The sequence below is a fragment of the Phacochoerus africanus genome, chromosome 14 (assembly GCF_016906955.1).
Source record: "Phacochoerus africanus isolate WHEZ1 chromosome 14, ROS_Pafr_v1, whole genome shotgun sequence".
Classification (NCBI taxonomy): Eukaryota; Metazoa; Chordata; class Mammalia; order Artiodactyla; family Suidae; genus Phacochoerus; species Phacochoerus africanus.
The window spans coordinates 59,508,945-59,524,455 of NC_062557.1; the positions used below are offsets into that span (position 1 = coordinate 59,508,945).

A 15,511-nucleotide genomic window follows, 5' to 3' on the forward strand; every position below is an offset into this window, starting at 1 on the left:
GTCCGCGTGAGGCTGGGCACGCAGGCGCCAGGCTGCCTCTGCTCCTCAGCACATCGGGCCCCGGGGCCTTTGCACACACTGTGGGGCGGGCACTTCCACCCCACATCCATGCACGACTCGCCCCTTCACGTCCTTGAGGACTTTGCTCAGAAAGGCCTTCCTTATGCACCATCTACAACCATCCCCGCTCTCCAGCCCCCTCCTCCTTCCCTGGGCACCAGCTGTAAACCACCCCCCCCAACTCTCCAGCCATCTTCTCTGCTTTACTTCTTTCTTTATGGCACTTACTTCCTCCCAAATTATCACGAATCATGTATCTGTTTGTCTCCCCAGCAGAAAGTCAACTCCATGAGGGCAAAAGCTGTGCCTGTCTTATTTCCCACTTCACTGCAGGCACTGAGCCCAGTGCCAGGCACACAGGAGGTGCTCACTAAATGCCTGCTGAGCAAGTGGTCTCGACTCAGTGAGCTTGGCTCCCGTGAGCTTGACGGTCATTTTGTATGCTTGGCTGGAGCCAATTCAAGACGCCCACGAGCAACCCATCCGACGGGATCCTTCCCCTTGCGCCCTCCCCTCCAGGAACCAGCCAGACACAGGCAGGGAGGGATTCCAGCCCAGCTCTCCTCCCCCTCTGCTGTGCAACCACGGTGAGGCTCTCTCCATCTCTGAGCCTCGGGGTTTTGCCCCCCCCACCCCGGGAGGGGCAGTGAACTTCACCTCCTGACTATTGTGGGGACCAAGCGGCCGAGTGTGGCGGCGGGAGAGCGCTTTGCAAGCGACAGCGCCTGCTCTCCGGGAACCGGAACCGTCCAGCCGCCCCTGCTGGGAGAAGAACATCCGCAGCTGTCAGACACACCCCAGAACGGCCAAAAGGACTCACTACCAGCTCCGCGTGACGTAGAAGCGTAACTCCTGCGTAACTCATTCTGCAACAGCGTTTTTAAAAAATCAGCCATTTTTCACCAAGTAAGAAATGGAGAAAAGTGACTTTAATGAGGCAAATGCCACTCAGATTCTTCCCGACCACGTGGGGACACTTACGTGGCCTAGTCTCAACTCGGGGCCCAAAAAAATCGCCCTCAGTCTCCTTTCATACCCGGCAGGCTTTGATTCATTTAAAATCGACTTCGGGAGTTCCCGTTGTGGCGCAGTGGTTAACGAATCCGACTAGGAACCATGAGGTTGCGGGTTCGGTCTCTGCCCTTGCTCAGTGGGTTAATGATCCGGCGTTGCCATGAGCTGTGGTGGAGGTCGCAGACGCGGCTCGGATCCCGCGTTGCTGTGGCTCTGGTGTAGGCCGGTGGCTACAGCTCCGATTAGACCCCTAGCCTGGGAATCTCCATATGCCGCGGGAGCGGCCCAAGAAATAGCAAAAAGACAAAAAAAAAAAATCGACTTTGTTCTCAATTCTCCCGGTTCTCAGCAGCCTCTCTCCCCAGGGAGCCCCTCCCTCCACCCCGTCCCTATTTTTCCTTCCCTCAAACCCCTGTCTCTCTCCCGGGCTGAGATTCCTGAGCGCCCAGGAAGGATCCCTCTGTCCAGGACCATGGAGAGCGGCCTGCACGCCCCCTCCACCCCCACCCCCAGCCCCCCACCAGCCAGTGAGTCCTACATCTGCCACGGCTTGACCCAAAGATGAGAGATGATACACCAGCGCCACAAACGGGCTTTCTGCGCCCTACACAGCATCATCTAAAAATTCACCCGCCATGGCAAAATTAGACCTCAAGGGAAGGTAAGAGATTTCGCAGCCGCCTACGGGCACAGCTGCTGTCTGCCGCTGTGGCTTCCCGGCCGCCAGCAGGCATCCTTGGGGATGTATGTTGGGTGTATGTTTTGATCAGCTGGGCATCTGATCAGACTGGCCGGTGCCTTGCCACGTAAGCTCTTCAGGATTTGAAGTGCCACCCACCCTCAACAGCTGCCTGGCACGAAGCACACCTCGTTACCCCTTTGCACGCCTGAATGGCTGTGTTTCCGGAAGCCGTGTCTTTCCACATGGGAGGGACACAAGTGCTAGACGGGAGGGGTGCCTGCTCAGATCAACAGAGGCAAGCATGGTTCTTCGTGGGCCTGGAGAATTGGCCGCTCCCACTCGTTCTGCCCCTTGCCCTCCTGAGCTCAAGTTCCCAGACTCCCTTGCAGCTGGAAGTGGCCCTGAGACTGCGTCCTGGCTCATGGGTTGTGGGGGAGCCCCCCGCCGACCAGCGGCTTGTGTGTGATGTGCTGTCCCACGTGAGGTCTTGCTAGGGATGCTCGGCTTCCCCCTTCCAGCCCAGAACGGGGGCCTGTGCCTGGAGCCGCATCAGCGGTCTTTAGGACAAAAGCCATGTGCTAAGGAGGTGGGGTGGGAAGATGGAAGGAAGCCCGGCCCTGGAGGCACGGCCGAGCCGGTGCCAGTTCTGGGCTGTCTTCATGTTTGAGACAAGGCACCCTTCATTGATTTAAGCCCCAACTGAGTTTTCCATCACGAGGCCTAACTGCCACGCCATTCGGCCAGCGTGAACTCCCGGCTCCCTTCCCATATCTGCCCGGCTTTGGCTGATATTGAGTTTATACCCAGTGGATTGAAACTGAAGTTTTTACAGACCTACAATGTTTTCCAGAATTTGGCCAGCAGTTCAGCTTGGCCGTCTCCAAGCAAAGCTGGGCTCCCGTCACAGCATCACCACTTGCTGAGCCCCGTGGGGTCAGGGTCTTAGGATCCATCCCCGTTTTCCCGGAAGCTGCGAACCAGAGACGTCAAGCCATTAGCCCAAGGTCACACAGCGAGTGAGGGGTGGCACTTAGATGGGAACCTGGCTCCCCCTGCTGGTTAACTCCTGGAAGAGGCTGCTCCTGGCATTTCCCCCAGAACTGCAGGGTAAAGGGAGCGCGCCCCGCCCCCGCTCTGGGCTGTGGAGCTTTGAGGGGTGTGAGGAGAGGGATGGTGGGACGACTGGTGACTGACGTCGGCCAGCTGGCCTCTGGGCACCAGGAGGGGCCAAGGCCTGGCCGTAGGACGCCTGCCCCCTGCCCGCACCCTGGTGCAGACCCGGCTTCCTCTTCCCCAGGCTAGTTCCCCTTTGCCCGTGACATGGGCCTTCTGGGGGTGGGGGTGGGCGTGCTGGAGAGGTTAAAAGTCCTGGGCTGACAGAGGGGAGGCCAGACCCAGTGGGGCCGAGACCCAGGGCCGGCTCTGCAGATGCTGCCCGTGCTGCTGCCACCGCTGCTGCTGCTGCTGCTTAGTAAGGAGCCAGGGCAGGGGCCCTAACGAGATGGGCAGGGAGGCAGGGAGGGAGCTGGTGGCGGGGGCCACCCACCCCTTGCGGGCTGAGAGTCCGGTTTCTCCTAAGACTGGTAGCCCCATGAAGGACAAAGATGGTGACAGGGGGCTGGGGGTTGGGGGGGAACCTCTCCGAGGGTGGGACCGAGCTAACGGTCAGGAGGGAGCCCCCACCCCATCCTGAGAGAAATGCAAGGAGGGCTGTACAGGCTTCTGGTCAGGAAAGGCAGGCAATCTTCCAGGGGGGTTGGGGGAGAACGAGGAAGGCTTCCTAGTGATGGGCTTTGAAGGCTGAATAGGAGTTCGCCAACTTGAGAAGGTGGGAGATGGTATGCTAGCTGGAGGGAACAGCATGTGCAAACCCGGAGGCATGCATATGCTCGGAACTGCTCTCAGTAGGAAGAGGAGCTAGAGTTCCCACTGTGGTTCATTGGTAACAAACCCCGACTAGAATCTATGAGGACGTGGGTTCGACCTTGGCCTTGGTCGTTAAGGATCCGGCGTTGCCATGAGCTTCGGTGTAGGTTGCAGTCACAGCTCGGATCCTATGATGCCGTGGCTGTGGCACAGGCTGGCAGCTGTGTCTCCAACTCAACCTCTAGCCTGGGAACCTCCATGTGCCGCGGGTGTGGCCCTAAAAAGACCAAAAAAAAAAAAAAAAAGAAGAAGAAGAATAACAATGCGCTGGTTCAGCCTCATCCAAGCAGGTGACCTGTGTTTTACCACATCTAATCCTCTCACCAACCCTCGGGCAGATGAGGAAACTGAGAGGTTAAGTAACTTTCTGCAGGTCACACGGGAATCCAGTGCAGGCCGTCTGACCTCAGGCTGGAGGGCTGAGAGGTGGGTGCTGGGGCTCAGAGGTTAGCGAGGACCCCAGTGGAAAGATGGGGGGCAGGGAGCAAAGAGACAAACGTCCAGGACCCTGGGGCCCAGCTCAGCCGAGATGCGTCCCTCTCCCCTGGGCGGTCAGGGCCCAGGCTGATGGAGGCCTACAGCAGGAAGGGCCCGGCCACGTGGCCTTGGCAGGCAAGCATCTTTCTGGACAGCCGGTACCGCTGTGAGGGGGCCCTCATTTCCCCAGAGTGGGTGCTGACAAGTGCCAGCTGCTTTGGCAGGTGGGTGCAGGGCCAGGGAGGGGGTGGCAGGGGCTCTGGGAGGGCCGCTCCAAGCCTCGTCATCTCCCACTCCACACAGCTGGCCGCTGGCCCTCTTCAGTGTGACCCTGGGCCCAGATCGGCTGGCGCTGGACACTTGTGACAGCAAGTCCAGCGTGGAGGCGCTGCTCCTGTCCCCAGGAGGGCCCAAGGCCTCGGGATCTGGTGCCCTGGCCCTGGCTCGGCTGGCAAGGCCACCATCTCTCAGCAGTGCCATATGGCCTATCCCTCTGGCCACCCGGCCCCAGGGGCGGATCTGCTGGGCCCAAGGCTTTGATCCTGACTTGGGTAAGGACAGGAGCAGGTACCTGGGCTGGGCCAGGGAGACAGCCAGGGTGGAGCTGGGGCCCTGCATGGGGACACGAGAAGGGGCGCTGGCACCTGCTACGCCTTCCAGGGGCGCTGGGCCCTCCCTGGGCCCCTCCCTGGGGCTGCTGTCCCCCATCTCAGTGGGCCTGTCCCTGAGACAGCGAGAGTCCCACAGAGGATGGAGCTGTATGAGACGGGGCTGGGGGCCAGGAGGATGGGGAGGACGGGAAGCCCAGCGGGGGCTCTTCTGGGGCCAAGCTGCTGAGGGTCTGCCCCATGCCGCCCCGTGCAGACCCCCACGCCCCGCCCCCAAGGCTGGAGAGCACCCCCCTGAGGCTGCTGCACACCGACACCTGCAGAAACACCTTCCAGCTCAACTGTCCTGACCTGCAGGCCCTCCTGCCCAAGGGCTCCCGGTGCACGAGCGCCCCCACCGGCCCAGCCCAGCTGGTGGTGAGGATTTCAGCCGGGACCTGAGACGTGCCCCCACACACCCTGCAGACCCTCCTAAAGTCACCAGACCTGGTCACCTCTCACTCTCCCTTGGGCTCCCACCCCTCCCCGATCTGCACCCCATGGCCACCCCAAGATCCGCCCCCAGGGGAGGCTCCCCCTTCCGTTGCTGTGCGAGGCTGAAACTACTGGGAGCCCCCGGCTGCCTGGCAACCGCAAGCATGGTGCTAAAAACCGACTTGTGTGACACCTCAAGGCCACAACGAGAAGCGAAGAGCTGCACGAGGGCGGGAGCATCTGTGCAGAAGCGTTTTAACTGCAAAGGGAGAGGGTGGGGCGGGGGAGGCAGGTGACCCAGGCCTGGGGAAGCGGACTCCCAGGCCCGCCTCGCCCCGGAGGTGTGAATGCTGGCATCTTTGCTCACCTGGGTGGGATGGGGGGGTCCGTGGGCCTGGCTGGCCGTGACCACGCCTTCCCTCCCCCACACAGGTGTCTGATGGGAGCCCCCTGGTCTGCTTCCAAGCTAGCAGCTGGCGGCTGGAGGGTGTGATGACCTGGGGTCCCTGCTCCCGGCCTGGCCTCCCTGAGGTCTACACACGTGCCTGTCCCCTCATTTCTTGGATTCGGGAGAAGGTCTCCAATGCCACCTTCGATACCTCAGCCAAGATGCACTCTTGGGACCAGCCCAGGACCAGGCAGAGGAGGCAGTGAGGGTCCTTAGGGAGTTCTGGGTTTGAAACCTGGCTCAGCTCCTTACCTGCTGCTGCGATGGTGTCCCAGTCACCTCCTTTCTGAATCTGCTTCCTCTTTTGTGCAACGGAGATGTATTCAATTATTCAGTCGGTCCACAGCTGCCACATGCTCCCTACACAAGGTTGCTGCAGCCCCTGTGCTCATGGAGTCTGGGGGGTGAGGTGAGCATTAGCCAGCGCTCTGACAATAATAAATGTGCAAATGCGAACCGTGATGGGTGCTTTAGACGGACCGCCCGGGGCGGCCAGGATCCTGGCAGAGCCCGGCGCAGGTGCCGGAGGGACCAGGTGCGGCCCCTCCATGGCTTGCGTCCCGGCCTCGCTTCGTCTCACTCGGAGGAGCGCTAGCTTGGATTTAAGGATTCTCGAGGTCCCTCCACGGTTTGTTTAATAAACTTTTGGGGGCGAGGGTCTCAGAAGCCACGAGGGAGCATCCGTTGACCTGACGCAGGAAGCTGCCTGGTCGCATGGGGACTCTCGTAACCGGGGCCCGGACCCGGTCCATGGCGGCCTCGCCCTTAAGCCCCACGCGCGCTGGTTGTCGTCTCCGGCCGGGCTGGAGAGGGGAAGTACGAGTGGACACGCACTCCCCGCGGAGTAACCGGATCCGGCGACAGACCGGGTGGCGCATGACCCGTCAGACTCCGACGGGTGCCCTGCGCCGACCGTCCCCGCGCCCCGGGGAACTCCTCCCGCCGCGGAGCCCCGCCTCTCGCCGCCCCACCCCGCCCCGCCCCGCCCGCGCCTGCGCGCGCGCCCTCGCGAAGCTCCTGCGTCCGAGAAACTTGTCCCGCGCGCTACACCGTCCGTCTCCAGGGCAACTCGGCGCCTCCTAGCAACTGAGCGCAGCCCTGCCATGGCGGCCGCGGGGCCTAGCGTCTTCTTGGTCATGGTCAATGGGCAGGTGGAGAGCGCCCAGGTGAGCGGCCGTGGACCCCACGGGCCGCCCTTGTCCCTCTGGGACCCCTGGCCCCCGTGGCCGGCCCGCGGAGCCACGCCAAGCCTGGGGGGGAAGGCGAGGGAACCCGCGTGGGAGACCCTTGGCGCGAGGACGCGTGGACCCTCCGTCCCCCGTGCGGTGTGGAAACAGGTCTGGGGGTGAGCGAGGCCGAGGCCACAGTCGGCCGAACTCGCGGGGAGTCCGGGGCAGGGGCCTCCACCTCCGGCGATCCGTGCGGGTCGGTGCGCAGCGAGGCCCCGCACCCGCGACGCTCAGGTCCTTGAACGTGGGTTGGAAGGGAGGAGACCTGCTCGATCCGAGGCAGCGATGGCGCTGGGCTGCCGAGGCCTGGGGGGGGGGGTCGGTGTGCCTGTCGGAAGGGAAGGGACCTACCCCCGCATCCACCCTCCTCGTCATAGGAACCGTTTTGTTATTTCTGTGTATAGGACACAGTATAAGCCAGACTCCGTGCCCAGCATCGCGCAGTCAAGGCTCGCATCCCCATTTACACGTGGGAAAACATGCCCAAAAGGCAGGGGCAAGACTGGGATTTGAAGGCCGGCCTGTCTGACGTCAAAGCTTTGCTAGCCTGACCTTCGAGGCTGTTTTAAAAACGTGATTGTATTGTGAGGGCTGAGGTAGTTTAGGTAAAGCTCTGCCAGGACCTCAGTGGGCATCTCCTGCCTTCCTGTTCCGCCACGATGCTGCCCCATGCTCCCACCCTGTCCACGCTGCTCCTTGGCCTAGTACCCAAGACCAACTTCCCCACTCCTGTTCTGTCCCCTCGGGGGCCCTCACCTGGTGCCTGTGCTCCCAGCAGCCACCCCGTCCCCACTCTTCCTCCCACTCTGCTTGGGACCCTGCTCTGGCAGGTCATCAGCCCCACCCAAGCCTCTGCCCTGGGTCCTGGTAGCACCTTTCACCTCAGCACCATTTCCTTAGACCCCTGTTGTACCCACCCCTGGGGCCAGGAGCTGGGGACACGGAAAGCGCTGATTTGCCCCTTGTTCACAGTCTGTTGGAGGTGGTAGAAATAAACAGTCAATAAAATATATTGAAAGAAAGTCAGGCAGTGCTGTGAGGGAGGGAAGCCCTGGGGGCTGCAGGAGCCAGGACGTGGTCCGAAGGACAGCCTGCAAGCTGGACCCTCCCCGAAGGGGGAGCAAGAAAACTCGGGGTGGACAGAATGCTGTCTCTCAGCCTCCCCCGCCCCTCGCAGGTGCCTCGCGCTCAGGGTTCCTGGTGGCGCACCTGCCTCACGCAGCCAGTCCAGGCACGCGCCCCTGAAAAGGGAACCTGTGTGTTTACTTCCAGTTTCCCGAGTACGACGACCTCTACTGCAAGTACTGTTTCGTGTACGGCCAGGACTGGGCGCCCACAGCGGTAAGCTGGGCCCCTAGCCTCCCAGCTGCCACGACTGCTGGGGTCTCCAAGGCTCCTTCACCCCCGTTCCCTCCCAGTTTGGCTGTGTCTGGGGGAGACGCAAGCATGTGTGCGCTCCTGGTGGAGCTGGAGCAGAGCAACCCCGCTGGCCCCAGCATGTGCCCCTCCCTGGGACTCGCGCCTGGCTGCGGAGAGGGACACGTGGGCCACGCCACACGCAGACCCGAGAGAGCTGGCCTGGAGGCGGCCGAGTGGCAGACCCTCAGCTGGTCCGTCCTTGCTCAGCCTGCACCTCTCCTGTGTGCGGGGTCCCGGGTTGAGGACGCAGGGACCCAGCTTAGCCTCTCTGAGCCTGTTCCCTGTGCGCCCTGGGCGGTACCTGGAGGGTCTCAGGATGGGACCCGTGGGAACGAGGCCAGGCCAGCCCCGCTTTGCCTGGCTGCCCTGCTGGAGGGGGAGACAGACACTGAGCAGTGAATTCCGCAGTCTGCTGGGGGCGGGGGGGCAGCGCTGAGGGGACATGAAGCCAAGGAGCCGGGGGATGCGGGAGAGGCCGGGACCCTCCCCGAGATGGTAACTGCGCACAGAGCCGCAGGGGTGAGGTGCGAGCTCGCGGAGGGCAGTGGGAGGAACTTGCCAGGGGGAGCACAGGGGAGCTGGAGCCTTCAAGGAACAACGAGGGGCCAGTGTGGCCAGTGCCAGAGGTGGCGGGGCCTCGGCCAGGCAGGTCTCCAGGGCATCTTGGAGCAAGGACCCCCTCAGAAGCATTGATCAGAGAGAAAAAGGGGTCTGACTTGGGTTTTTTTAAAAATCCCTGATCAGGAGTTCCTGTCATGGTGCAACGGAAACAAATCCGACTAGGAGCCATGAGGTTGCGGGTTCGATCCCTGGCCTTGCTCCGTGGGTTAAGGATCCGGCGTTGCTGTGAGCTGTGGTGGAGGTTGCAGACTCGGCTCAAATGTGCTGTTGCTGTGGCTGTGGTGGAGGCCGGCAGCTACAGCTCCAATTAGACTCCTAGCCTGGGGACCTCCATATGTGAAGGGTGTGGCCCTAAAAAGCAAAAAAAAAAAAAAAAAAAATTTCCCCGTCCACAGGAGAGTTGGGGGCACAAAGCAGGGAGAGCGAGGCCCAGCAGGCGAGGGCGGTGGTGGGGACCTGGTGCAGGTGGGGCGGTGAGAGGTGGCTGCACTTCAAGTGCAATTTGAGGACAGGGCCAGTGGGGGACACAGAGACAGGAGCAACCCGCTGTCCCCTGGGCAGACGTGGGCAGGAGAGACAGGCGTTCACACCGCCTGAGCCGCTGGAAGCAGAGTTGCCGCTGGCTGAGAAGCCCGCAGCTGGAGCAGACCTGGCAGTACCTGCAGAGCCCGGCCGGCCTGTGCCAAGGCTGGTGGGGCCGTGGGGTCAGCAGCAGAGCCTCGGCCACGCTGACCTGGAGGCCAGGCCACACACACGGGCTGGGCATCAGCGCACAGCGTAAGCCGAGATGATAGGTGCCGGGGAAGGGTGCCCGGGGGCCGGGGTTCAGGCCGCTCCAGACCGAGGAGGAAGCAGGGAGAGCGGGGGGCAGAGCCCGGGGCCCGGATGGCACGCAGGAGTCGTGTCAAGGCTGGTCGGTGACATGGGGACAGGGAAGGGCCGCAGACACAGCAAGCCAGGCCCCTGGTGACGTGACAGAAACACTTTGGTCGCGTGGGGGCCAGAGGTCAGGGTGCGGTGGGTTCAGGGATGAAAAGCCGAGAAGGAACTGGAGCTGGTGCGTGTCCGCATCTCTTTGAAGAAGCTTTGCTGGGAACAAGCTGGGGGGGCAGGCAGAGGAGGTAGGATGCGGGCACGGGCTGAGGGGGACACCCCCACCCCCGGAGGCGCGGGTGGAACTCGGGCACAGGGCCAGGTGGCCCTGAGGGAAGAGAGCCTGGCTGGCAGCCGCTCCCCGTCCCTCAGCTTCCTTTGCTGGAGGAAGGCAGGCCTCCACCCCGGGAGCCGGCCCGCTCGCGTCACTGTCCCTGTCCTCACGGGCTGGGGGAGGGCACCTCTCAGGTCTCCACCCCGGGGACGGGGAAGGCGTGGCAGCCGAGAGCTGGGACGCCCGCGTCACTGGCCCTGTCCTCGCAGGGCCTGGAGGAGGGCATCTCCCAGATCACGTCCAAGAGCCGGGACGCCAGGCGCGCGCTGGTGTGGAACTTCCCCATCGACGTCACCTTCAAGAGCACCAACCCCCACGGCTGTGAGTCTGCGGCCCTCGCCCTGCCACCGCCGCCGCACATCACCTGGGCCCCGGACCAGCCTCGCGACGTGCTCGCAGCCACCCGGCGACTGCCCCTCCCCTGCCCCCTTCCCGCCCACCTGCGCGAGCTCGACCTCTGCCTGAAGCCCCGGATGGCACCTGCCTGCGAAGGGTGGGCTGGCCCAGGGCTCTCCCCTGGCAGCCCCTGCCCTGCTGCCCCTCCAGGTCCCTTCCTCCGCGGCCGCTGCCGGGCCCACATCCGCCCTCTGCCCCCTGGTCGGCGGGGCTTGCTGAGCACTGGTGGTCAGGGATCACTCTTACGCAACAAGCGCCGGCCGTGTGCAAAGCCTGGGGCGGCTGCTCTGGGCTGTGGCTGCCCCCACGGGCTGGGCCAAGCCTCCCCATCCCACCTGGGGCTTCTCCGCTTCTCCCACGTCAGGCATCGGCAACTCAGAGCCGCCATCCCTTGCTTCAGCTTTACCTCTGGCAGCTGAGCATGGATTTGATTTCAGGTCCCTCCGATGCCACAGTCCAGGCCTTCACGCTGGGTGTGACTGGGCTGACCGGGTGCCAGGCTGCCTGGCGGTCCTCCTGGGCGAGGGCCGCCATCCTGTTGTCACCATCCGTGAGTAGGAAACTTCCATAGGCTTCCTGGAACAGGGCACGAGATGTGGCCCAATCTGCTGAGACCAGCTGGGGAAGGCGAATAAAATATTAAAAAGCAAAACCGGAAAACAGCTCCTTGGAGGCAGCAGAGCTGCAGAGTGGTGGCGACCCGGCAAGCCAACACCCAGGACAGAGGTGGAGCTGCGAGTGCTGGCTGATCCCCGGCGAGGTGACTGAGAGGCTGACGGAGACGTGCCTTGGCCGCTCTGGGCCAGGGACCCACGGAGCTGGAAGATCCTTCAGTGGGCCGGGCGCTCCGAGCCCCGCCCTGGGCCTGCGGCCGGGCCGCAGGCAGAACGGTCACACAGCAAAGTCAGCAGGATACCAGAAGGGTGACATGTCAGCAGGATGCCAGAGGGTGACATGAGCAAGGAGAGTTTGTTCCAGAAGTAATGCATTTGTGTACATCTAAAATCAAACACTGAGACTCAACTACAGGAGCTCCCGTCGTGGCTCAGCAATAATGAACCTGATTAGCACCCATGAGGTTCGATCCCTGGCCTTGCTCAGTGGGTTAAGGATCTGGCACAGATGGGGTTCGGATCCTGCCTGGCTGTGGCTCTGGCGTAGGCCGGCGGCTATAGCTCCGATTCGACCCCCAGCCTGGGAACCTCCATGTGCCGAGGGTGCGGCCCTAAAAAGCCAAAGGAAAAAGTAGAGATTCACTCCTTTAAAAAGAGTCACCACCACCCCCATAAATGCAGAAAAAGAAACATTCAGCATGCATTCGTGATGAACGTGAAGCAAACCGGGAGTAGAAGGAAAGTCCTTCATCTGATAAGGCTGCCTACGCAAGCTCAGAGCAGACGTCACGTTTTTTAAGTGCAGCGTTGAAAGAGTTCTCTCAGATCCGTCACCACCACCACCAGCGCACAATTCAAAGGCATGAGAACCAGAACCATTTCGCCCATGAATGACAAGGCGTTATGTATGGAGAATTTCCAGAAGAGCCGGCAGCAATTATTAGGATTAATCAATTGGCATGACTGCCAAATATAAGAGCAGTATACAAAAATCAGTTGCTTTCCATGTGAAAATAGAACATGTATTCTACATGAAAAGGGGAATTGACATTTTACAAGTAGGTCCTTTTCAGTCATGCCGATGTACCCCAGTGTGCCAGAGGTCCAGCTCTAACTACGAAGCACAGTCACTAAGACAGTCGTGGCACCAGGACAGACAGACAGACCCGTAGGAGCCCAGGGCAGAAGCGAGCCCGTGGGGAGGGAGGAGGGTCTTGGGACGTGGCCCTGGCACAGCTGGATACACCAGGAAGAAGAGGGAGGCTGCTCCCTGCGTCCCATTGGATGCACAGAGTCCCCAGTGATGAGGCTCCGGGAAGATTCCACGGGGGCACCAAAGGGCCCCACGGGGGAAGGTCCGCGCGTTCAGCTGTGTCAGAACTTAGGGCATCTGTTCAGCAAAAGCCATCACTAAGGGTGACGAGCCGAGCCATGCAGCTCACACCGGCTGCACACCGACGAGAAGACCGGCCGGTGGAGCAGGTACCGCCCCGCAGCAGGGGGTGCATCCGAGCGCCCGAGGAGCAGGCGAGGGCTCGGCTGTATTTCGGGAAGAACAATTCCAGCTAAGGCCTCTGCTTTCTCTCTGACCCCCGTGCCCGTGTGGCACGCACTTGAGTCTGACCGCCCCTCACAAGAGCAGGTCCCGGGAGCAGACCATCTGCCCGGGTCACGCTTGGGTCCCCAGCTGCGGGTTGGGTTCGTCGAGCCCTGCCATCCAGGCAGCACCCCGGGCCTCCGGGCCGCGCGTGGGCCCTGGCCACCCCCGGCTCCTGGGAGGGCCGAAGCCCTGACCTGCCTCGTCCTTCCCAGGGCCCCAGATCGTGCTCAGCGTGTACGGGCCGGACGTGTTCGGGAATGACGTGGTCCGAGGCTACGGGGCAGCGCACGTGCCCTTCTCCCCCGGCCGGTAGGTCTCCCCGGCCGCTGGGCCCTGGGACGGCGGGGCGTGTCCTGGGGCCTCCCGAGAGGGGCCCTTGGCGTCTGGGGCTCATGTGCGCCTCCATCCCTGCGGGGGGAGGCAGGGGACCACAGCAGGGGGTGGTCAGGAGCTCCCTGGAGGCAGGGCATCCCCACCAGGGCTGGAGGGTGGCGGCGCCAGGAGGCACCCCGGTGCCCGGCGTCCTCCCAACCCTCGAAAAGAGGCTCGCTCCGCAGGGCCGCCCGGGCGCCTTGGTTCTGACCGGGGACCGCGTGACCGCCCGCCCACCCCTGGCCCGAGGCCCCGGCGGGCCCACGCCTCTCGAGGCCCGCGGCTCAGCCGGCGGCGACCACTCCTGTTTCAGGCACAAGAGGACCGTGCCCATGTTCGTCCCGGAGTCAGCGTCTCGGCTGCAGAGGTTCACCAGGTGAGCTCGGCCGCCGGCCCTGCCTCGCGCTGCCCCCCCCCCCCGCCCCGGGCAGGGGTGACAACCCCAGGCGGGCAGTTACAGGGCGGTGCCCCGCCTGGCGGAGGGGCTCCTGCCTGGCTGAGGCCACGTGTGCTTGGGGGACGGCACCTGGGGAAGGGGCTGGATGGACAGAGGCTCCCCGACCGCGGCGGTCCCTGAGTAAGCGGCTCCGGCACCGCCGCTGCTCCGTCCCCGAGAACCAGCGCCCCACTGGCCCTCTGCCCCCAGGCGTGCTTCCTCCACCCGCTGGCCTGTCCAGTTCCCTGTAACCAGCCACCACGGAGCTGGTGGCTTCAGAGAACAGAAACTCACTTTCTCAGCAGGACCTGGCACCTACGGGGCCACTACCCGTTGCCTCCGATGGTCTCCACATGGCAGAAGGGTTTCCCCAGGGCTTAGTGGGTTAAGAACCCGACGAGGTTCAGTCCCTGGCCTCGCTCCGTGGGTGAAGGATCTGGCGTGGCCGTGAGCTGTGGTGTAGGTCGCAGACACAGCTCCGGTCCCGTGTTACTGTGGCTGTGGTGCAGGCCGGGAGCTACAGCTCCGATTCTCCTCTCGACCTAGAAACATCCATCTGCTGCAGGTGCGGCCCTAAAGAAAAAGGGAAAAGAAAAGAGGTTTTCCCAAGACCCCACTTCAGAAACGCCCTGCACACCCCTGCTTTGGGCCGTGGGGCACGTTCTGCCAGCTCGGGGCCCTTGCCCGTGGGGCCTGCTTCCCAGCAGGTCCTCCCCACAGCCTGGGGGCAGGTCTCCCTCACTGCTGCCCACGGCCTGCCCCGTGCCGGCATCGGCACGGAGGTGCCAGGCCCTGGGCGGTGCGGGGGCCTCACCCAGCCGCCGGCTCCCTGAGAAGTTCGTGTTTTGTGGCCGGAGACCTGTGGGGTAGCGACCGCCTTTATTTCCCGGTTACAGCTGGGAACACCGGGGCTCAAAGTGACTTGTCCTGGGTGCCACTCGGTTAACGGACGGAGGGGAGCCCAGGTTGGTTGCTGGACTCTGGGGCGGGACCCTCCCCCCAGGGAGGACGGGGGTCCCACTAGCCCGGCTGCTGTCACCTTTCTGGTCCTCTCCAGGTCTAGGCTGCGCACCCCCCCGCGCTCGTGTCCCAGTGACTCCCGTGGAGGCCTGAGTGGGGAGGCCTGGCATCCAGCCAAAGCGGGGCAGAGGGGCTGGGGAGGCTCTGCCCGGGGCCCTGCTCACCCTGTCCTCCTGTCTGTCTTCCCAGCTGGTTCATGGGACGGCGGCCTGAGTACACAGACCCCAGGGTGGTGGCTCAAGGGGAAGGCCGGGAAGGTAAGCTCGACCCCCACACCCCGGGCAGCTTGGCGCTGGGGGGAGCGGGGGGGCCCCGGAGAATCAGCAGGGAGCAGGGCGCAGCTCTGTCCCAAGGCAGCCCCTTCTCCCAGTGAGCGGCAAGGCCAGGCACTGTCCCTGCTCTCCAGGGGACGAGAGCAGCTGCAGACGCCCCAAGCGGCCTGGCTGACCCCATCCTTCTGTCCCCAGTGACCCGCGTCCGCTCCCAGGGCTTTGTCACGCTCCTCTTCAACGTGGTGACCAAGGACATGAGGAAGCTGGGCTATGACACCGGGCCTCCGGACACACGCGGCGTCTTGGGGCCCAGCCCGCCCCAGGGCCTCCCCCGGTGACGCCCCTGGAGGGCGCGGCCACCTACCTGTCTGCCTGAGCAGGGGCGGAGTGGGGCGGGGTGTAATAAAGCGTCGCCTGCTCACGAGTGCCCTCGGCGGTGCCCGGGAGCCTCCTCTGCGCCTCTGCAGGCTCAGCCCTGAGATACGCGTGTCCCTCCTCAGCGCCAGGCACTTGTCACACTGGCCGTGCCACGTGGCCGCCAGCCTCCCTCGGAGGAGAGGCCCCCGGCGGCCCAGAGAACGGGCTGAGAGCTCAGTGGGGGGGTCCAGCTTCCTGGCAAGTGTGCCATCTGCCCTG

At 63.4% G+C, this 15,511-nt stretch overlaps 2 protein-coding genes across 2 annotated transcripts; both read left to right on the forward strand.

Moving 5' to 3' along the window:
• The first annotated feature begins 3,095 nt into the window (after positions 1-3,095).
• LOC125114991 (tryptase gamma-like) lies at positions 3,096-6,167 on the forward strand. The gene is made up of 5 exons (XM_047758691.1): positions 3,096-3,227; positions 4,239-4,383; positions 4,463-4,710; positions 5,024-5,184; positions 5,674-6,167. Exons 1-5 carry the CDS (start codon positions 3,185-3,187, stop codon positions 5,893-5,895), a joined length of 819 nt encoding a protein of 272 aa, XP_047614647.1. The 5' UTR covers positions 3,096-3,184; the 3' UTR covers positions 5,896-6,167.
• Positions 6,168-6,725: 558 nt separating this feature from the next.
• B9D1 (B9 domain containing 1) lies at positions 6,726-15,354 on the forward strand. Its single transcript, XM_047758990.1, has 7 exons — positions 6,726-6,855; positions 8,191-8,259; positions 10,375-10,486; positions 12,988-13,084; positions 13,461-13,523; positions 14,793-14,860; positions 15,071-15,354. Exons 1-7 carry the CDS (start codon positions 6,793-6,795, stop codon positions 15,211-15,213), a joined length of 615 nt encoding a protein of 204 aa, XP_047614946.1. The 5' UTR covers positions 6,726-6,792; the 3' UTR covers positions 15,214-15,354.
• Positions 15,355-15,511: the final 157 nt, after the last annotated feature.